Source organism: Cynara cardunculus (assembly GCF_001531365.2).
Source record: "Cynara cardunculus var. scolymus isolate 2C chromosome LG 11, CcrdV1, whole genome shotgun sequence".
Lineage (NCBI taxonomy): Eukaryota > Viridiplantae > Streptophyta > Magnoliopsida > Asterales > Asteraceae > Cynara > Cynara cardunculus.
Genome location: NC_037538.1, coordinates 14,866,771 through 14,889,163, shown reverse-complemented (window position 1 = coordinate 14,889,163; position 22,393 = coordinate 14,866,771). Strand labels below are relative to the sequence as shown.

Here is a 22,393-nt window from a genome sequence, read left to right as displayed (position 1 = left end):
AAGATGTGTCTCGATGCATTGCACGAGTACCCTTCTAGTATATATATATATATATATATATATATATATATAGAGAGAGAGAGAGAGAGAGAGAGAGGAGCGATCAAATGAAAACCACCCTCATTTGTACAAACATATATATATATATATATATATAGAGAGAGAGAGAGAGAGAGAGAGAGGAGCGATCAAATGAAAACCACCCTCATTTGTACAAACCGTACAAACCACACTCATACGTCAATTTCGTTGTTTAATCTTATGAAATTGTTTCATATAATACTTTTTTGATGAATTTGTTTCATATATGGTTATGAAATTATTTCATATAATATTTAATGAAATTTTAGTAAAATTGTTTCATGTATTTCTCTAAAATTAAAATAATGAAGATGATAATATCCATGATTAACACGCTCCACAATAAAAATGATTAATCAACTTCTCATAATTATAAAAAAATGAACAAAATGAAAAATTATGATTGATTGAATGAGGTTTTCACGATTTGTACACATTGAGTAGTTTTTATTTGAACGCTTCCATATATATATATATATATATATATATATTTTACCTATATATATATATATATATATATATATATATATATGTTAAGTAAAATGAAAAAAACAAAGATTATTTTTTTACCATTTACATTTGACAAAACTTATATCCATATACAAACATATTTATGCAGAAATAACTCGTTAATAAATTAAAACAAACAGCCTGACAAGTACTCACATCCAAGCTCCTCGAGTCAATTATAAATATAAAGCTCGTTTAAAGTCATGTTCCATAACACTAATGTTCGACCCAACTCGTTCAACAACTTGAATAAATTCTTAAGTTGATCCGGACCAAACATACACTTTTTCGAGTCAAACATGTCCATAAATCATAATTAAAATATAAAAATTATCGAGATTGAGCCAATAAAAGAGTTGATCAATCTCTTGTTTGACCCTATAAACAAGCTTATAAAGCTTGAATGTTAGGTCATAGCTCAAAATTGCTAAACGAGCATTGAGTTCAAGCTCGAACACTGAAGAAAATATTTCAGCCCGAGACCGAGCACTAATTTGAAAAAGTTATTCGAGCTCGAGCCTGATATTATTTTCTCGAGTTGCGGTCTAACAGCTTGTTAATCGACTCGATTCAGCTTGTTAACACCACTAGCATGGACATTGACAAAGTGTGTCTTCATCCATGAGTTTCAAGAAAAGGCATCACATGGAGTCATGTGCAGAATGCCAGAATGCAGTTCCAAAAGCAGCAATTGCCTTGCAAAAACTTGCTAGATTGAATGTGCAAGACAAGTTCATACATTTTAAGTTTCAATTTGCTTGTAATAAATACAAATAAATAACTGAATGCACAAGGCACCAAATAATCCCTTGTACAAAACCCGAAAAAACGACACCAAATTTGGACATTTTGAAAATGGCAACTCCCTCTACAATGGTGGGTAAAATGAATGTAACCAATGAGTTCCCATGAATCGAAGCCATCTATTTTTTAGATCCAACAATTAATAGAGGGTTTCCAGTTCTCCATATTTTAGGGTTCTCCCGTGAACCCACCCTGATATATATGTGTGTGTGTGTGTGTGTGTGTGTTTAATCAGTTACCTGTGCAATTATACTGCTGACAGTATTTGATTCTACTTTAGCAGTCTCGACTATAGAATCCTGCAAACAGATGATAGAAGTTGAGATCTTTGAAGGATTAAGTATATGACCAAAATGTGTACTATGGAATCTTACATGTGCAGCTATTAGACGGTGAATTGCCTTCTTGCTTGATTCCTGGAGTTCACCAGCTATTAAGATCTCGTCCAGTATATAATAAACCTGCAACACAATCAATAAGGTATGTAAATAAATCAAGCAAGTAGTGATGAAGAACCAGAGGACTATACAGATAAATAAGAATTACTACTAACAGATCAACGTCACTGAATCGGACACATTAAGGAATGATGTCCACATTTAAAAGAAGAAACTGAAACACCATTTAGCAAGATTTTTTCAGCTTAATGGTAAAACCCAATTACAAAGTCGAACATATTGATCCGCCAAAGTGGTATAGAAATATGGAATACTCAGAAAGCATAATTTATCATCAAGTAGCAAATAAACCCTACTTAGGGACATGCCAAAAATACTACAATCACAAAGACTTGATTAACCCTATGTCTACAGATCCATATAAATGGAGGGCGATGAATGGACTAAGGTAGAACTCACTCTCAAAAGCTAGGTCAAAGGCGAAAGGGTGCCCAAACCACATATATGATATGTGTATCTTGACAACCATGTGGAACAAATACTACTTCAACACCCTCCCTCACACGTTGGCCCAAACAAACAAATAAATGCAATTCTCTCATCTCTGCTCTTAAACGGAGATAAATGGGCTCGAGTACGTATAGCTCACTCCCAAAAGCTAGCTCAAAGGAAAAGGGTGCCCAAACCATATATATACATATAGGTATCTTGACAAGCTGCGGATGTAGGACATTTACCACTTCAACAGAGAAGAAATATACAAGGAGACTGCTGGAAGAAGGTCCAGAATCTTAAATAGAACACATACAACATGGAAGATTGGAGTTTGGTTTGTTTGAGTCGAGGTAAGCGGAGCTGCTGGGCCAAATTATGAGATTAGTCAAAGCTTGATCATCTTGGTTTGTTTTTGTATGATAATCTATAACTTTTTTGTATATAGTTCAACATGGAAAGATCCACCCTGTTCCCTGCGTGGACTCTTATCTGTGTATCCAGAATTACTGGAGTGATGAGACTTAGGTGATTGAACTTGGGTACATTTAATTGCAGTGTGCCTTATTTTCAAAATGTTGACAGGTGACAATGCTATAATGGTTGTTGGAAGAATAGTTATTGTTCAGATCCCTCCTGCTATGTTAGATGTTTTTATTTCTGGAATGTACAAAAAGGAATATGGGACGAGAGGCTGCATATCATAAATATCCTACCGAAGCAGAGGGTAAAAAAGTACTTTTCCTTTGCCAAACTGAATCCAACATGAAAAGTGGACAAATTTTTTTTTCCCAAAATCCCCTTGTCTAAAATTTGATTAGACAGATGATCCTCATTTGTTTTTTAATTTAATCATTGGATATTTATTATCACCACTCAAAACATTAATCGAGATAATAATATGAACATTGAGCTGAGCTAAAATAATATACCTTATGGAAATGGAAGATCAAGTCTAGTTCACAAACCTGGCAAACAGACGTTCAGAAACAGAATCAACTTCCAAATATACAAAAAGACCGTAACTATATCTTTCATCTTTTATCATATTTCGAGGTTCAGATGGCTTACATTTCCAAAGTAACGATGAAGAGTCTCGACAAAATATTGAATAATTTCAAGGATCTCCAATTCATTGTCTTCCTGGTTAATGCACATACAAAAGTAGAGGCTGGCATATCTGAGACAGTGGAATATAAGTACTTAGAGAACATGGTCAACATGAAATTGCTGCACAGGGAGAAGGATGCTTGAGAAGCAAATGAAAGGGTCCTTTGGTTAAATGACCTTAAATGAGTTCTCAATTAGGAGCATGACCTTCTAAATATTTTTAAACTCAATGACCTTCATTTGACCTGCCCTCTGATGTTAAACAGTCTGCCCCTAGTTTTAAACAGTCTTACCCCGTAAAAACTTGGAAATACACTAGAGGGTTTATATTAGTCAGTTTTCTAGAAAGTCTTTCAGCTAAATAGCACCAAATGAAATGAATAGATAGTCTGGAGATACCTCTTATAAACAACTTTAAATCCCCTCCACTCAACAAAGTTGCATAGCTTGGGGCCTCGTGTTAGAATCATCCCACTGAGCTCCCGTATTACCTTTACATAGTTTACAGCCATGCGAAACGAATTTAGTGACAGAAATGTATATTAATAGTGCAAGAGCTATTTCATCTTCTGGAAAAAAAAAAAACAAAAGGTGAACATATAGATGAAATGCATGCAAATGCAACAACCAAGCAGAGAGGAACTTGGTGGAAATTAGAGAAGTACTCTAGTAGACTGGTGTCTAGTCACTTCCAACTTATTCATTTGTTTCACTTTCAGATAGCTTATCTAGAAAGGAGCCATCATAACTGCTTGCAATCACAACAGGTTTTCAAGGCAGCTGACAAGTCACCAAGTCAGAACTCAAACGTAAGGTGGATGTTGGAGGCGTTTTTCACTGAAACAGTCGGGGTTTCCACATACCGGATCAAAAAGAAACTATAAATGCAAAAATGACAGTTCTAAGCAAATACTCCCTCCATCCCATTCCAACCATCTTCCTTTTTTGGATGTCCATGAAAATTGCAACATTTCCTTTTGGGAAAGTTTCAAACTAGATTACTTAATTGCTCATTGCCATGATCACAACTTAATGGTGCCATTTATTATGGTAGAAGATTCCTTTATTTTGTTATGATTCAACGACATTTATGAGATTTGACAAATAGTTAAACACTCCACAAAACTATATTCGTTCAAAGCTTGCAATATACATGGAAAGAGGGGGGATTTTTTTTGTTTATACATTGAGATGTGTTACCAAATGATCAATCAATTCATCTGCATGTCCTCCCAATAACACAAAAGATGAGTAGCATTAATATCAGTATATTACCACAAATTTTCTGGATAAAACCAAGAGAAAAATAAATATCAACAATCTCAGCATAAAAAATTGAAAAGCGGTCTCTAACTATGCTCTATGATTGGATACTGGAACGAGCCACAATGCATGTCTTAAACAATAATCGAAGAGACTGATGACCAAATTTTGTGCAGACACTAATAATAGTGTACAGCCTCTGAGTAAGAACATACCTTACTTCTTTCTTTCTGGGAATAAGGTGAATACCATTTTGTCAACCTAACTTTTCCTTGTCGGCTTATTAAGAGAACAAAATGAATCTGCAATAAAGAGAAAATAGTCACACGTTAATTTGAAAGGAGAAATCGGAATACAAGAGAGAGAAAAGAAATGGGTAAAAAAAACAAGGCAGTACATTATCGTAGCAATAGATGATGTTAAACCAAGTTTCCAGGTAACATGAGTAATATGCAAGCACACAAACATAAAGTTCCATCATGTCCAGAGACGTTACATGAACAAAAAAAAGCGAAAACATTGGGATATAAGAACATTTAATATCCTAGTAACAGGTGATGCACACACACAATGGCTGGTCCTAATCTATGTTGACTGTGGTCCAGATATCCATTACTTTCTTCTGCTACATGATAAAAGCTCTAACAAAAATCAATGCCAAAACAGGAGTACACAAATGCAAGCACACATGTATTCATGTTGTTCTTCTTTTCCCTATTGTATTGCATGTATAGCACCAAATGCTGCTGCATAAGAACTAAATCGTCTTTTTTATTTAAATAATTACAAGTAAGAATACCATGTTACTAGATGTTTGTACAGACCTTGCACTGTTGCACAATGCCACATTAAAAGAATAAAGGCTAAGGTGTCGTTCGTTTTCGGAGTTTTACTACTTATGTTTTACCAGATAAGAGGTTACAGTTATAAGATTGTTTGTTTTTTTCTGCTATAAGAGCTTAAAACCTCTTACCTTCCTCTTATTAGATAAAAGGTTAACACACCTCTTATTTTCCTCTTATTAACTTCCATCTTCATTATTCTTTTATTCATTTTCCCTAAATTAAATAGAAATAATTCTATTTCCAATCAGTGACGGACCAACAATTTTTGCCAATCAGCTGCACCTTTAAGGTGGATCAAAGGCCCACAAAGTCACCCGATGTGTTTTTAGCCAAATTCCACCATTTTGAGGGATTATTTAAGTTTTTGGTTGATTTCGATTGACTTTTTGGTTTTTTGGTTGACGCTTCTTGTATTTTTTCATATCTCGGATCACCCCTCAAAGTTTAGCGGGTGCACCTTCATACCCCAAAAAGAAATACTTGCAAACATAGGTTGAGCGGGTGCATGGGACCCCGCTCAGCCCCCTCATAGGTCTGCTCCTGTTTTCAATAGCTTCAAAATGAAGTATCATATGTATTTTATTACAGAATTTCATTAAAAATGTATTTATTTATTCATTAGTAATTGTTATAAAATATGCAAGATATAGATTTTGGTTTATAACTTTTCTTTATTTTGTCGGACATTTAGCAATACGTTTAATATAATTAAATTATTTCGGTAATAACTTTCTTATTATATATACCGATAAAAGTTGAAATTTGTTGAGAAATTAAAATTTTTTTTGAAAAGTTTCAATCTTTTTTACATCTATTATTATTAGTTAATCATAAAATTTGTTATCATGTTATTTATTGTAAACAATTACTTACAGCAAGTAAATGTCAAATTGTCGCAGAGTAATGAGAAACAATATATAATAAAATATATTCTACTTCATGTTACTTCTTGTTTGAAAGTTGGTGTTATAATTACAAACGATCACCGTAATGATTATTTACATATATATTAGTAAAAGTGGATTTTTTTACATACATTCAACATTATAATATTCTGAGGGGTAGAATAAACAGTTACAGTTATTCACACATTTATCAATTACAAAAACAAAAGTTTTTTTATTATGCTACTTCAGCACCTCTTAACAATAAGAAGTGAAATAAGACTTTAGACTTCAGCACCTCTTAACAATAAGAAGTGAAATAAGACTTTAGACTTTAGACTTCAGCACCTCTTAACAATAAGAACTGAAATAAGACTTTAGACTTCAGCACCTCTTAAAAAACAAACACCACCTAATTGTTTCTCTCTCAGTCGGTAGACTAGATTGTAGACCCCTAATCTACTGAATTACCCCCACCCATTAGCCACTAGGGAACATGGCTATAAATCAGATGTCCAGTTTACGTGAATAACTTAAGTATGATATCTGAGTCATTGATCATCTTTACCAAAATAAGTATCCAGATCAACACTGACTACATTACACTTTTTGCATGGCTCAACCTCCATCAACGACTCCTCATGCCACCCAACAGTAATATCAAAAGTTGGGAATGGTGCCATACTGGCTATGACCCCAAGATGGCCTTGTCAATAACGAATGTCCCATGCAAAAGGAAGCAATCTAAAACCACCACGGCACCACCTATAGTGTTTTCCCAAATATTCAACCTATATATTTGTTTCATCCCATCTTCTTCACCTCCTTAACTGATCATCAAGAGAGGCAGTCCCGCTAAAACATCAATCCTCACTTTACAGTCATCTTTCCGATACCCACTATCCTCAAATGTTCCTTAACCTAATTACCATCCTCATTCTTTGTTTTTCTGCTCTCCCTACAGTGATCTTTCTCATTTCCAACATTCTTCCAGACAGAATTCTCACTACTTGTTGGTTTTTAGCTTAGCTCATAGCCTCATACCCATCAAGACATGCTTAGAATTAAAATGAAACCCTTCAAAAGGTTCACTGTCTGTGCATGATACAAACCTCCATGTATGTTTGCTTAAATAGAGCCCAAATATATCAGTACTCTAAGGATGCAATGACAAGATAATATTAATAATTTATTTTGTCTGAATCCTTTTTGCTTTTCTCGAGCAGCCTTCCCCTTCTTTAAAGCAGTCACAATATCGCAAATGTATGTACTAGTTGCAGCCTTCCAGGCATGATAAAACAAAGGAATGTAAAAGTACATTAGGAGACTGTTGAGAGATAGTAAGTCAAATTGCGGTTTAGTTAGAGATTATTATGTTCATATGTTCAAGCCCTGGATCAATTTGCTGTACTACGTATTAAGGCATGGTTTCCAGGTAATACACACGAAATTAACAGGAAAATTTACACAGAATTAACTGGAAAATGTACATGGTATTGGAGGCTTGAAGTTCAAACTCCTCGCATGTAAGAGTTTCAATCAACAGTCTCCCCAGATCCCAAAGGGGGACTCACTGCCTCACGGCAACCCCTGGGGCTGTGTGACCACTGATTGAAGCCTCCTGCTGACCATCACCAACGCCATCTTTGACAAGAAAACACACCTCATTCGACCAGATCTAAACCTTCACAGCATTTGTGGCTTCTTAACAATTGACAAGGGTCTTCAGCACTCCATGACCCTGTCATGACCTTCAAGACTCAATGAACCTTCTCTTGGCTTTTGAGACCTTAAATTATATCCCAGCCAGGGGTCCTGCGCCATCGGTTACCTCTATCTAACCTTCCCATCATCATCAAGCCTCAATCCAGCCTTAGGCACTCCTCCCTGACCTTATCTGGAGTTTCGAAGACCTCAAGAGCTGCTCATCATAGCCTTCCTAGATTGTTCCAACCAAAACCACCTTTGTCAGGCCTAACATCTTCAAAGATATTGAATATCAAGCATCCCCAAAGACAAAATAAGATGTGATAATCTGATCTAGACTCTAGCCTTAAATCTTAATGATAAAAAATGTTAAATATTTTTAAAGATAACCATCTCAACTCTAGAGGATCAAAGCTTGTATGAAATATATGGGTGTAAAATAGAGCATCAAGTCTAAATTAGGGGTAGGACAGTCAACTTGTTTCACCTCAATAAAATAGATACTTTGCGTCTTCAAGTTTAAAGTTGCTTGAAATTGTATTTATATAAGTTATCCCCGACATTTAGGTCCTTTTCACCCCAAAACAATATCTTTAGTTCTTTACAGGTTTCTTCGTTTCACATACCCAAGCAAACGAAAGAAATGGTAACCCAGCTGCAATGATATCTATCAATGAGCTGTTGTGGAGGACGATTACTTCCAGTCACACTCACCATTTTCAATCAAGAACACCTCCCAAATATGGATACAAGACCTTCGTACCATTGACTGACCAAGTAGGTCAGAAACTGAAGGTGCCTTGAGTTGGCAAGATGTGTAGAAAATCCCCTTCTCACAAAACACACCAGAACAAGTGCTACCAGGCTCATGGTTGCTGAAGGCAAAAAGTCAATCAGAAGGGTACTAAACACCAGGGAGGCAAGGTAGACAAGGTGTCTGCCTAGACTAATCAGGTCAAAAAAATTACATATATTTTAATGTAGGTATATTTTGATGCAGCAGCAGGCAGAAAGACAGGAGTTGGAAAAAAAGAAGATAAGAGAAACTAGGTTTCTAAGACTTCACGCTAAAAATTTAGTTCACTCAAGAAAGAAGACATACTTATAACATTCTCAAGTCATCCAATAATTCAATAATAGATGAACTGAGAATTACATGACTTCTCCAGGAATGAAAATCTAAATCTATACTTACACAAAGCAGACTAAATTTCCCTTGGTAATGAACAGAAACACCTATATGGGCACAAGGGATGAGGAGCAATGTCTTTGTACATAGCACTGCCTTGTGGCTTGTGAAGAATTTGTTTCTAACTCAACCGGTAACCTTATGATCATAATTTATAACTAAATAAATAATAAAATGAAAAAGCACCCATAATTGTAATACTTTTTTTGTACAATTTCCATTTTTTTGTAACAATTACTATCTAACTGGAAATTGTACAAATGAAATTTTGCTTTGTTAAGTCTTGTGATCCTTGCATGTTGTACTTCATATATTAAGAGGAAAAAGGAAAAACAATATGCATAAAAGCCTAAAATAATACTTAAGGTTATGTAGCTCATCATTCCTACAAAATCCCATCTATGAGTTCTAGATAGAAGAAATGTCATGTGGGCTTGTATATAACGGATTTTATTCTCTAAAAGAAAAAAAATATGGAAGATCATTTTAATACGTTAACTGTAAGCATCCTCTTCCCTTTTAAACCATCACATATCATGTGTGAAGTAGGTGCTAACAGAGAAGGAAACTGAACCTCTCTCGTCTCGTACTTCACATTTCTAACTTCTTCTTGCAATTCACCATCATATTATTGTCTTCACTTCTCACCTTTAGTCTTTGAGTTTGTCTCTTGTGCAACTTGATGAGCCTTTTCTATATGATCAGCTTGCAAGCACCTTTGGTACAAGTATAACATGATCTAACACAAGAATCCAAAGCATAGAAGAGTGGTGACATTAACAAGCCTTAAGTAGGCCTCACCTTACACCTGTGGTTTCTTCTCGTCGGATAAATAACCATTATGTTCCTTCATGAAAGCACTCTGCGGTTTGGTGTATGTTCCCTATGTTGTGAATGAAGCGTCCCACGACATGCTTATGATCCCTCTACATAACCCGTGATCACAGAGAAAATTGAGGTCCATATTTTCTAAACCTTGTAAACAAGGAAGTTCCCCTAGAAGTTGTCTTGTTTTTCTGATAGCAAGTAACAATGTACATATACTATTATACTAATACTATTTTCCCTGAGCAATACAAGGTCAGATAAGAAGCCTAGTAGTTCATCAATCAAATAAGGTTCATGGGATGCTATCCCCCCTCAATAACACACTAATGTACTCTTTTCTACAAACAAGACAATGCTGTTGCCCTTTATAGGTTTTTCCCTTATTTATCTTCCATTCTACTCTTTTATTGTATTACTCCCTCCCTTCAAAATTACTTTCACATTGCAAAAAAGTAATGTTCCATAAAGGGTTTCATTTTAATGGAAGGAGCACAATATTCAAATCATTTAATTGATGTAAGCCATTGAACATAGATATCCCAATTCTACAGATTGCTATGTAACTTAAAAAGGACAAAAAGAATTAGAGCTCTGACCATGACTAACAATAATTCGATAGAAACTTCACGCCTGCTGATCAGATCCAAGCGAATGCGTACTGAAGAATATAAGGAACAAACTCCACATTATACAAAAGTAAAACAACTCACGGTCACATATCAATCAGAAGCACTTCACAGAAACCCTATTCAGAAATCGCACTCAATTAGAAAAAGAGAGAGAGAGAACGTAAACATGAAACCGCAATTTCAACTCGAAGTTTCAAATTATTGACTGATGAGGTTTCATATATAAAGAACACACCTGATGAATAAAAAGAATTGGATCTGCTTTGATCGTCGCCGGTGAATCAAGAGAGCACAAACTGCACAATTCCGGTTCGGTTCATTTATGTCATGCAGATTTAGGAGTTCGGTGTTACAGGTAATTTTGGGTATTTTTTTTAATTAACCGCTGACAAATATAATTAAATATAGAATAAAAATTTATTTTAAATATAAAAATTTAAAATACAATTAAAATAATTATTAAATTCTAATAAAATATTTAATTATTATTTTTATAAAAAATTACTAAATTAAATAATAAATAAATTATTTTGTTATTAAATTTAAATTAAATTATAATAAAAAATAGAATTTAAGAAATTACACAAAAAGACAAATAGTTAATTTGATATTAATATCGGTTTATTTATTTTTTCAAAATTTTATGCTATATTTAAATTTATATTTCATTCAAAAATATAGACATTATCACTTTCTCAAAACCACATAAAATCATATTATATCGATAAAGGCGAAGAATAAAAACTAAACATTAAAATCGAGATTTATCTCGTTGCATTATGCAAGTACCTTTCTAGTTAATCAAAAGTAAAATAAGAGTTCGGAGTTCAACACATCTTAAAAAACAAACGCCACCTAACTCATTTTAACAATTTTGTCCTTTGATAGACAATTGATCCAATATTAATCCAAATTTTCAATTGTATCAAATACAAGAGTGACGATCAGTCCAAATACTTCGTCATGCCACGATATGGTATCAAGGCTTCACTTCGTCGTTATGTTAACATCTATGACTTCACTCTAAGACTTGACTTCTGTTTAACACGTTATGGCGTTATGGCACGTTATTTTGTATAGTCATGAGTTTTTATATTAATTTTTTTAAACATATAACTTAAGGACTAAATGATTGTACGACACATAGATTTAAATAAACATTAAAAAATCATAAAAACTAAAATCTTAAATATGTAAATCGTTACTGTAATTCATGTGCATATAGATTCACACGAAAATTCGTTGAATATTAAATAAAATAGTGAGTAGAGACTCAACAGACTAAATTTCGATTTTTCACTCTTAGGGGCTGTTTGTTTTTTTAATTTTTCACTTAATTTCCTCTTATGTCTGAATCGGTCAGACATAAGAACTTTCAGATCGTTTGTTTTTTTTTTTTTCAAATTAAGAGCTGAATTCGTTTATTTTCCTCTGAATTTTTAAGTGGTAACCCTAGCACTTAAAACCTCTTATTGCTATCGCCTCCTTACGTCGCTTGTCTCAGTTTACAAAAACAAACAGTCTTACTGATTCAGATTTCAGACTTCAGACGTAAAAACAAACAGTCTGACTGATTCAGACTTCAGCACCACCTCTTAAAATTCAGAAGTGAATTCAGACTTCAGACTTCATCACCTCTTAAAAAACAAACACCACATTAATATCATTTTCTTATAAGCATGATATATCGTAAACTTTTATTAATTTAAATCGTTCTATGGGATATTCAAAACAATAACACACAAGTTTATATGTATACACACACAAACAAATATGGATGCATATGCCGCTTAGGGCCCTCCTTGAAAAACGTAGTGATCTCGTCGTAACTCGTAAAATTTGAGGCTTGATCTTGCCGCCACGGTACACCTTACGTTATTTAAAACCTTGATCGATATACCAAACGCTATCTTATAGTGTTTGCCTTATTAATGGTTCTAAAACCTTCTGAATGATTTTGTATCATATGTCTCCCTTAACCATTCAGCACCCTAATTTCATCGTAAACAATTACCATGCAATTACATTTTATTTTGTACTATATCATGAGAACCTCTTAGTCATTCTGATCACTTAATTATTTTATACTAAATCATTCAGCAACCGCCAAACAGCCCTTTAATGGTTTGTAGCATTTTGTTGAATCAACTTGGTCAATTGGGAGTTGTCAAAAATAAAAAAAATCCGAGCGACAACTCTTCTTGAATGATGCATTAGTTGGTCATTTTCCGGTTCAACTTCGCATCACATGAACAAAATTGTGCGTTGTTTATTAAATTGTGTGTGTCGGATCAACCGTCGACCTCAACAGTTGATTTTTCGACTGGAAATCCCAACGTCAAATTTTCATTTGTCCTAAGAATTACATTGTGTATAAACACTTTTTTACATTGTATTGTGTCTTTCGTTTCCCACTTTCAAGAATAACCAAGTTGAATTTTCCCAAATACTAGACTTTTATCCATGTTCGGTAACGATTTAGCCGATGGGATCGGCAACGAATGAAGCACCAGAGTGTTGGATACCAATAAAAAATACAAATACGAGATTAAGAGAGCGAAAGCGGATAAAAACATGAATGAAATCACGAATTGTAGCCGATGGTAAGCTTGTAAGGCCCTGTTTGTTTATGTCAGCCGGATGTCATTCAGAGCCTACCTCTGAAACCATAAGAGATTTCAGGTAAAATTTTAGCTGCCTCTATATCGTTACCAAAACCTTTGTATTGTTCATGGTCTAGTTAAATTTGTGCTTGATGTCAACATCATAGAAATGCTTAAATTTGTTCTTGATGTCAACAATTTTAAAATACGTCTACTACATGTTTGATGAATTTCTTAAAAGAAATTTGTCTACTATAAAGTATAATTCACATGTGAATATATGGGTTTTGGTTGAAATTGGAATAGAATATAGTTCGCATGTGTATATACTATGTTATCGTATAATCATGCTTTTTTTAATGTGATTTAACAAACTTAATTAGGATTAATCAAGTTGAATAGAAACTAGGGATGAGATCGATACAGACCTGTATCAAACCAGGAAGGAACCGGTCGATACCGAAAATTAATTGGACTGAAAACGAGGACCGAAAACCGAATCATATGTACAAATTCGTTACTAGCTTGGTTGCGGTTTCGGTTCGGGAAATTCGGGACTAGGACCACTTAGGACCGAAAATTGAAAGTGGGTAAAGAAACAATCAAAACCAATCGCAAAAGTTCAACAATCTGTACTTAAATTTTGGTATTCTTTTTCCCTTTTCCTTTTCTATTATGTTCGTTTACCGCCTCTTCAATCTCTATATATAAAACAAGAAAAAAAAAATACAAAGTTCATTAACAATAATATTGTAAAACATAAACGATAATACCGTAAAATATAATAGACATAATAATTTACCGTTGGCCATCCGAGATACAATTGTGAACCGAATAGCATTTTGTTTCCACCATTTAAGTGTGTTAAACGCGGTACTATATGAAATTTTCGGCTCATTCAGGTACCTCTTTAACTCGGTTCCAATCGCAACCGAGTTACTTTCTTCTACATGTAGAAATTCCCCAAAGAAGTCATTACCTCGAGGCTCCATCACATAATATAAAATCTTCTTGATTACATGCTTCTTGAGATGCTGAAATAAAGTCAACCGTATCAAATCTTTCTTTGAATGTTTCAAACAAAACATCCAATCTTTTTTTAACCTCTTGCACCTAATGTTTGGATAAAAATCATGTCCGTCATCATCCCATTTCGAGGACTTAGCACCAGCTTTTTAAAGAATCTCATGGCCCAATTATTATTACAGCGTTCTCTACCATAAAATTCGGCCTTCGGGGTCAACCCAGCGGCTTCTATTAGGAAGGCGGCGCAAAGGAGGCTCGAGGGCTTGTTAAGGAACGTGGCAAGGGCCGACGAAGGGGTGGGAAAACGAAAGACCTTTTCTGGTCCCCCCTGAGCCGGGGGGTGCTTGTGGGAGGGGTGTGCCACGACGAAACAAGGGAATGAAAGGCCGCTTTGCGTTGGATGCTCTTTACCCTCCCCACAATGATGGCTCTGTTGTCTTGGGGAGGGTTGAAGCTTGCTTCTTCTCCAGAGTCTTCTAGTTGGTTAGTTTTTTGTTATTATTAATAATATCACTGTTCTTCTTTCAAATACTGGTTGGACCGTAGATGCGATGATTTACTTCACGGGCGAGGTCTCTGGTTCAAGTCCAGGTCGGCTAGTGAGACAATGATTTACTTTACGATAGTTATTATTATAAAAGAACAATAATCGGAGTTGAGGTGACATTATAAAATTTGAGTTTTATGAAAGTCTTGAATTATAGTGTTATTTAGTTTTTTCTACATCGGTAAGAAGATAATATATTGACAAAAAGAAAGTAGAAGGAATGAAGTGGGAATATATATATAAAAAGAGGAGGTGATTTTTTGTTGCAAGTCATGTTGTTGGCTCAAATGAGTCAACTCTTTCACTTGCAATTGTCAATATGAGATTTGAGTATTTCTTAAATCTTGAAATGTGGTTACGTCTGTTTATTTCACATAAAATCTTTATATATATTAAAATAAAACCAACAAAGAATGAGGTGACAACCTAAGAAGAGAGTATTCTTCATTTCTTGAATTGTGGTTGAGTTTGTGTATCTCACATTGATGGAGATATGAAATATTTACAACGAATGGTGGGTACTTTAAAGAGAGATACGAGATGTTTTTATGGCAATTTATGAGGTTGGCTCCTTTTGGTCAATCCTCTAACTCACGTTCTTGGCTGACCTTCCGAACTCATGAGCTTACTCATTTTGGCCAACATTATCTTAGCAAAAAAAAAATTAATCATACAAATAAAAATATCTTTATTTTTATGTATATTAAAATAAACCACAAAAAGAATTAAATGATATTAAAGAAAGAACAAAAAGGTATAAATAGTAAACTATTGTTGAGCTTTAATATCTCACTTGATCAAAGAATGTAATAAAGAAATATGTAATAAATGTGTGAATATTATCGCTTCAATCAAATAATACTTTATTTATTCAACTGTAAATACAAAAACCTTAAATCTTATAAAACTCGTTCAAATTGTTTAGAAATTGTAAATATTACTCATTAAATACATGAAATTGTTTAAAACTCCTAAAAATTAAGAACACAAAAGTGCAAAACCGTTGCTTTCAAATTTCAGTTATCTTCGTTTTTAATAGCGTCACCGTTTGCGACCGTTGTTGCGAAATCGCAGTCTTAAAAGACTGTCCACAACGGCATTCTGATGCATTATAGATCCTTATCCAAGACTTGCATGTCGGTGTTGCTGAATAATGGCTTCCCTCTTCATCGGTCATTATCGTCATCGAATTAGGGAAGTTCAACCTTAAGTGACGGCGTTTAATGCAACATTAGATTAATGGCCCGTTTACCCAAACCCGCTAATCACATCAACAACGTCAGCCAAAAGAGATGGTCATGGAAAACGACGTAATGACTTGAAGAAAGCAGTAGCATTAATAGCATATGATTTATTGATTGGAATTCACATTCTTATCCAGACAAAGACCCAGAAACAGAATACAACAATATCACAAATCCTAAAATCAAAAAGAGACCGAATTTCATACCATGGAGAAACACGAACTTGATAAAGTCGAAATGGTCTTTAGTTCTCAGAACTGTAGGAACCTTCTCCAGATGATGAGCCACTCTCGTGTTGAACACGCTTCATCTCTTCGTATGCCCATTCAAGACCAGGACAGTAATGAACTGGTGGATTAAACCGCGTATCCTCTATGTTATCCGGCAAGAATGCTCCATTTTCGACTAGAAATCTGATTGCTCTCCTGTTTCTCTCTTTTGCAGCAGTGTGGAGTGGAGTCCCTGCATTCAAGATAAAAGTAAAATGGTTTAAGAAAACGGGCATTGACGCTGTGTGGAAAACAGGGGGATCACATATCATAATATACTTACAGCCACAGGCACCCTTGGTTCGAGCATCAATATTAGCACCACGCTCAAGCAGTTCATCCATAACTTTTATGTGACCACCCTTGGCAGCAAGATGGAGAGGGGTGAGCCCATGAGATTTGGGACCCAGTGCAGCCACATTTGCATCCATTCCTTCATCGAGAAGCCTTTTCACCTGCCACAGAAAAATCAAAATCTTCAGATTATTACCTCCAGACACCAATCAACACGTGGATTTCTAGGCTATATTTTGGTTTTTTGGGTAAACATCCCGCTATGTAAAGATATGGCAGAATTAGATAATAGAGAAAGAGCTCCAGTAAAACAATCAACTAGAATGTTCTCAATTGATTATTTGTAACCATCAACCCCCCTTTCATCTCCAACTAATTGTAGATGGAAGACAGCAAAGAGTAGGTGCCAAATTAGCAAGAAAGTATATATTCCCAATTTCAACTGTTCTATTGTTTTCTCACGTGTCTGCTCATATGCTCGTTTGTGTATTATGCAAAATACAACTTTAGTATATTGATAGAGAGGGGGAACACATGGTGAGTATATCCACAACACAATGTAATACTGAGCAGCATTACATTACAAAAATATTAAGAGATAATGTGAAGATAAGAGATAGTATGTGGGAGGATGAAATAGGACTCCTATTGGATTAAAATTTTCCACTGAAATTTGAGATGTAAGAACTGTAGCACTGCAGTAACTTGTTATGATTTATGGGAAAATGTTATGCAAACAAAATGTTGATTTCAGGGAGTTAAAACAGCAGAGAAAACACACAACTTATTATAAAAATTGCTTGTAAAATGTAAAATGTCAAAATACAAGTAACTAACACACACAACTTGTTAAATAACTACACTATTATGTACTTTTTAAGTTTTTACTACTTCCAAAACAATGACTATCTTCTAACTTCCCTCCAAACACTTCCACTTACACTAGCCCTTCTTTTCACTATAGTCCCTTTAATGTTCTTCATTTCATTCCACACTTGCACAAATTCCTTACCAAATACTTTTTTGAAAGATTCCTATAAAAGTCTCTATTAAAGATTTAGTGGGAGATCTCCAGAGATCACAAGTAACAAATGCAGTAGGACTGAAAACATTAAGGGAATTATAAACATATACAGAAGGTTATATAGTGGCATGAGTTCAAGAAAAGCCAAATGCTTGAGATTGTTTGGTGATGTGCAACATGAAACTTCACTGCATCAGCTGGACAAGCGGACTTGAACTACAATGTCCTTAGGAGTGGCAGAAGTGGTCAAGAACTCAAGATTGACACAGGGAGTTGTGAAAAATGATTTGGAAGGGAAAGATATACCAAAAGAGTTTATCTTTGATAGAAATAAATTAGAAAACATTCATGTTCTGAATTCTAAGGGATTTGCCTCATTACGTGGGTTTTGAAGCAGCGTCCAGTGTACAAGTTGTCAATAAGAAAATCCAATTTCAATATTTATGTCCACCTGATCACATGGTGACTTGTAGGCATATAGCGGCAACGAGCATAGTGTTGGAAGCTCCACAGTGGTGGATAAGGGTGTTAATGATGCGAGTCGAGCTCGAATATTGGACTGTTGGTTTAGTCAACTCGAATTCGAGTAGAAAACTCGTGAGTAGTTAAACTCCAAACTCAACTCGAACTCGATAGCAATTTTCTAAACCCGAACTCAAATCAAGCTCGAATGTTTACCAAAGGCTTATATTACTGAGGATGTTGATCGGGTCACATTTCTTTGTTTCCAAACCTTGCCCCTTTGGGGGTTTAGATCATCCTAATTTTTAATTGAATTATTTTGGCCTAATGAGCCATATTGCACCCTTGAGCAAGACCCATTGGCTTATTTATTTATGGTGAGCCTTCCAACCTCCTTTATAGTCTCACTTTGAGTCACAATCAACATTACAAAGTCGACATCGGACAAGGAATTTTGGCTCAAATTTTATTAGTCCCTGTTGAGGCAAAATAAACACTACCCAGCTGATGTGGCAGGGGCCATTTTTGGCATTTAACTTGTGTAAACATCTAAAACACCCTTAACCAATGTGGAATATTTTCTAGTTTTTTATTATTAGCAAGTGTTTTGTATTTTTGACCCAAAAAACTGTTATTTCTTTTATATAAAACAGAAATCTAATTTATAATTTTGTAATCATCGTAAACCAATCATATCTCATTTAACATTTTATTATATACGACATTATTTTTTGTTATGGGCCAACTAATGTTATCATTTTTCTATTAAAAATAATAATTTAATTTATTAATATTTTTTTACACATTATGTTACTCCTATATCCCAAAATAAGCGTCTATATTTCTATTTATGTTTGTCCCAAAACAAGTATCCGGTTTCAAAAGAGATAACTAGATTTCCAAATATACCTTTGATTAATGAACAAAACTAATTATATGTATAAAAAAAATTGAGCATCTCACTAGCTTATCAAGTCGAGTTCAGGCAGCTCGACTCGACTTGTTAGCATGTACAGTCAAGCTCAAGTTAGGGTCGATCCTACTCGAGTCGAGTGTTGACCAAGTTAATCTTGAGTAGCTCAAGAGTTGGCTAGTCTCGTTTACACCCCTTACAAAGAACTACTTATTGTCATAATGCTTGTCAGGTGTCATCACATCACAGTTGATCTTCCATTTAAAGAAGAATAGAAAAACAACCAAAATAAGTCAAGCACATAGAAGTCTTTAACTCAACATAATATCCTATGCAATCTAATCATATAATTTTTTTATGAAGACTACAAGCATAGCAAATTGCCGTCATTAGAACCCACAAGATGAGTTGTCGAAACTGCTAGTAATAAACTTAATGCCAAACTTCCAGAAAAATTCCCACTAAAAGCCAAAAGACAATACCAGAACAGGCAAATATGGAGACCTTCAGAGCTTATCATCACAAAAGGTCCTCTAAGGCTCTAATGAAATATAAAAACGTTATAGAACATTCCGCATAAAATTAGAATTAGGCTATAATCTCAAAATGAAAGAAATTAAATTTAAAAGAACTGAATATACCTACTATAGTTTTACAAAGAAGACTATTCAAGAAAAAACCTTGCACAATTTATAAGCATATTCACCTCCTTAAGATCTCCTTTTCGAGCGCCAACGTGAAGATTAGTCCATCCTCTATCGTCCCTGTCATCCCCGGAGCTGTTGGAGCGCAAGCTGTCGGAACGCCTCAAGCGCCTACTATTACTATTCGAACGCACGACGTAATCTTGGGTCATCCTTCCTTCTCTTAATTGTCTTTTGAATACACCTCGAAATTCAACAACCCTTTGCAGCCAAATAAACTAAAAACGGTTGCTTCTTAAACAGACGGAAACCCTAACAGTGTCTTGAAACTGAACAGACACACACATCGCAGATGATAGTCTTTTTTTACATAATTTGGAGCAAACAATTCAATGGAAAAAGAAAATTAGCGAGAGAAGTGATTAGCCATATTGTATGGAGAAAAAGGATTCAATCCAGGGCCAAACACACGGAGATTTCCAAGCTTAATCACTAGCAATGAAAGCGATGAAGACGATCGAAGGAAAGAGATATTAAACATAACTAACAAATCCCCCAAAAAACCTGATTGATGATGATACGAAAGCAGTATATGTAGAGCGAACACAAACCCTAGACAAGATGGAAATCAAAAGAAACACAGCACTATGTTGGGTGTATTTGGTGGTCTCATGGATGAATTACGTATGTGGTCGGATTCAAAAGGTTTCGATGGAATCAAAGATGAAAACAAACCCTAGATTTTGAAGAGACTGATGATTTTGCAGAGAAGATGTGCCCGTGCGGCGACATATATATATATATATATATATATATGGTGTATTTCTTTTACAACCTTGTGCATTTGTACAACCTTTGCAACCCAATTAATTGAGATATTTATAGAAATGATTGGAGTTTATTTATTATGATTTGAATATTTATGAAATATGAATAGAGTTTATTAATTATGATTAATACTTTATATTAGGAAACAATTAATTGATTAAAAATTGAATGGTTGAGATGAGAGTTGTATAGGATGTAGGAATGACAAATGGTGTAGAATAACATCCATCTATATCTATACTACATATATAAGCATTTAGGTCATTATCTTAATTACAACTCTTAAAGCATATATTACAACCATTTTATGCATGAAATTCAAAAAACTCTTAATTACAAATTATTATGCATAATGTABAAGTTGTTTATGCAAATGGTTTCCAGACACCCAAAAATTACCCATTTTGGGCCGGTTTCTTCTTACGGTTTCTTCATCTTGTGTTTCCTCCCTCTGTGAACACCAAGACCAAAACCTTTCTTCTTCTTCTTATGTATCCTGCGACCAGCAACATTTTGGGTTAGAAAGCAGAGTCCTTTCTTCTTCACWGACCTGGTTTGACATAACAATGGTGGTATGGATGTATCACCTCGATCARARAATCGATTTCATGTATCAATACATATAGCTCCCTCCTCCCTGTTGATTTAATTTCACAAGTTCTTCAAAACCCTAGAATTTGGAGGTATGCTCTTCTTTTTGGTATGCTCTATTTCTATTTTGATTTCTGCAACCACTTCTGATAATGGGATTTTAACTCTCTTTCTTCTTTCTGGTTTAACGATCGATGAAGCCAAGCCTATTTAGAATCCTCTTTTACATCTCTATGTTGTAATTTGAACATAAAAGGACCCRTGAATGYGATTTTGAATGTGGTTTGCTTTTCTTCTTGAATGTTATTTGAATCTCTTTGATCCTCTATATATACACACACATATATTAATCTGGGTTTTAGGATTATAAAGAAAAACTTACCATCTTCCYAGAAGCAAAATCAGTGYTGTYGTTCTATCAATGTTCTTGTTAATTACTACATTTGTTCTTTTGGGTGTTTGGAAATCAGAATAAGCTTATATTGTAGAACTGAGAACTCAATAATTAGAGTATCATCTAATGTCTTTGATTGAATATGCTTTTTGATAAASAGTTTAGAACACAAAACAACATACCTTTGGGTTGTATTCAACCTTCTGTTTTCCTGCTCTAGAACCCTTTTTGTAAATCCAACAAAAAYCCCAAATCACCAAAAACCCAAATCCCTTGATTTCAACAATATGACACAAAATCTTGAAAATTTATCATTAAACCCCATATTGGATGAGCTAAAGACCACTTACCACTTGCTGCATGATGATCTTGACACCATTCTCCCATTTCATCGAGACACTCTTTTGTTTGATGTATAACCAAGTCAGGACCCTGAGCCAAAAATTATATTTTTTAGACCCTATGAAACTAATAGGTTGCCTACTAAAATATAAGCAAGTACATAAACCAAGTTCAAAAAAATAAGGTTGTTGAAACAACGATTTCTTATTACACATACATGGAAATAGTGAAAGGTGGGACATAGGAAAGTATGAAGCATACAAACATTAGTAACAAACATATCATAGCGGTGTGGATCTTGAGATGGTAATATAGGAAAAAAGTATCAAAATGTCTGCAGTTYATGGTTCGAATTCGCGAAATGGCAAAATTYTGTCTCCCAACGTGTGTGCAATATTAGATATTCCAGAATGGTGTTTCAACAAAATTGCTCAAATGTTTAACCTATTGTATAATTCTTATGAATGCTATA

General features: G+C 34.5%; 2 protein-coding genes and 1 long non-coding RNA gene across 6 annotated transcripts in view; 1 reads left to right on the top strand and 2 right to left on the bottom strand.

Moving 5' to 3' along the window:
• Positions 1–1,282: 1,282 nt before the first annotated feature.
• LOC112521509 (AP-1 complex subunit sigma-2-like) lies at positions 1,283–11,075 on the bottom strand. Of its 3 annotated transcripts, none has more exons than XM_025130410.1 (8): positions 10,976–11,075; positions 10,708–10,769; positions 4,874–4,960; positions 3,795–3,886; positions 3,357–3,465; positions 3,218–3,253; positions 1,770–1,856; positions 1,283–1,694 (listed from the first exon to the last, which is right to left on the bottom strand). In XM_025130410.1, exons 2-8 carry the CDS (start codon positions 10,708–10,710, stop codon positions 1,623–1,625), a joined length of 486 nt encoding a protein of 161 aa, XP_024986178.1. In that variant the 5' UTR covers positions 10,711–10,769; positions 10,976–11,075; the 3' UTR covers positions 1,283–1,622. The 3 variants fall into 3 exon arrangements, with proteins under 3 accessions (XP_024986178.1, XP_024986176.1, XP_024986177.1); XM_025130408.1 differs by having other exon boundaries at positions 10,708–10,856; positions 10,976–11,061; XM_025130409.1 differs by lacking the exon at positions 10,976–11,075 and having other exon boundaries at positions 10,708–10,968.
• A 5,159-nt stretch (positions 11,076–16,234) lies between these two features.
• LOC112522144 (phytochrome-interacting ankyrin-repeat protein 2-like) lies at positions 16,235–20,517 on the bottom strand. Its single transcript, XM_025131220.1, has 3 exons — positions 19,829–20,517; positions 16,713–16,884; positions 16,235–16,622 (listed from the first exon to the last, which is right to left on the bottom strand). Exons 1-3 carry the CDS (start codon positions 19,976–19,978, stop codon positions 16,405–16,407), a joined length of 540 nt encoding a protein of 179 aa, XP_024986988.1. The 5' UTR covers positions 19,979–20,517; the 3' UTR covers positions 16,235–16,404.
• A 597-nt stretch (positions 20,518–21,114) lies between these two features.
• Positions 21,115–22,393, top strand: part of LOC112522112 — a 2,815-nt gene continuing 1,536 nt past the window's right edge. For both annotated transcript variants that reach the window (XR_003070125.1, XR_003070124.1), the window contains exon 1: positions 21,115–21,277. This is a non-coding gene — a long non-coding RNA (uncharacterized LOC112522112). The remainder of the gene's footprint in view (positions 21,278–22,393) is intronic.

Excerpts from the sequence above, each read along its gene's own strand:
- LOC112521509 (XM_025130410.1), bottom strand. Across the intron at positions 3,887-4,873 it reads CCCAGAAAGAAAGAAGTAAG|GTAATACGGGAGCTCAGTGG; the intron begins GTATGTTCTTAC and ends AACTATGTAAAG. Across the intron at positions 1,695-1,769 it reads ACCGTCTAATAGCTGCACAT|GATTCTATAGTCGAGACTGC; the intron begins GTAAGATTCCAT and ends ATCTGTTTGCAG.
- LOC112522144 (XM_025131220.1), bottom strand. The coding sequence starts at position 19,978 with ATGACCCAAGATTACGTCGTGCGTTCGAATAGTAATAGTAGGCGCTTG. Across the intron at positions 16,885-19,828 it reads GAAAAGGAGATCTTAAGGAG|GTGAAAAGGCTTCTCGATGA; the intron begins GTGAATATGCTT and ends TTTCTGTGGCAG. Across the intron at positions 16,623-16,712 it reads AACCAAGGGTGCCTGTGGCT|GGACTCCACTCCACACTGCT; the intron begins GTAAGTATATTA and ends TCTTGAATGCAG.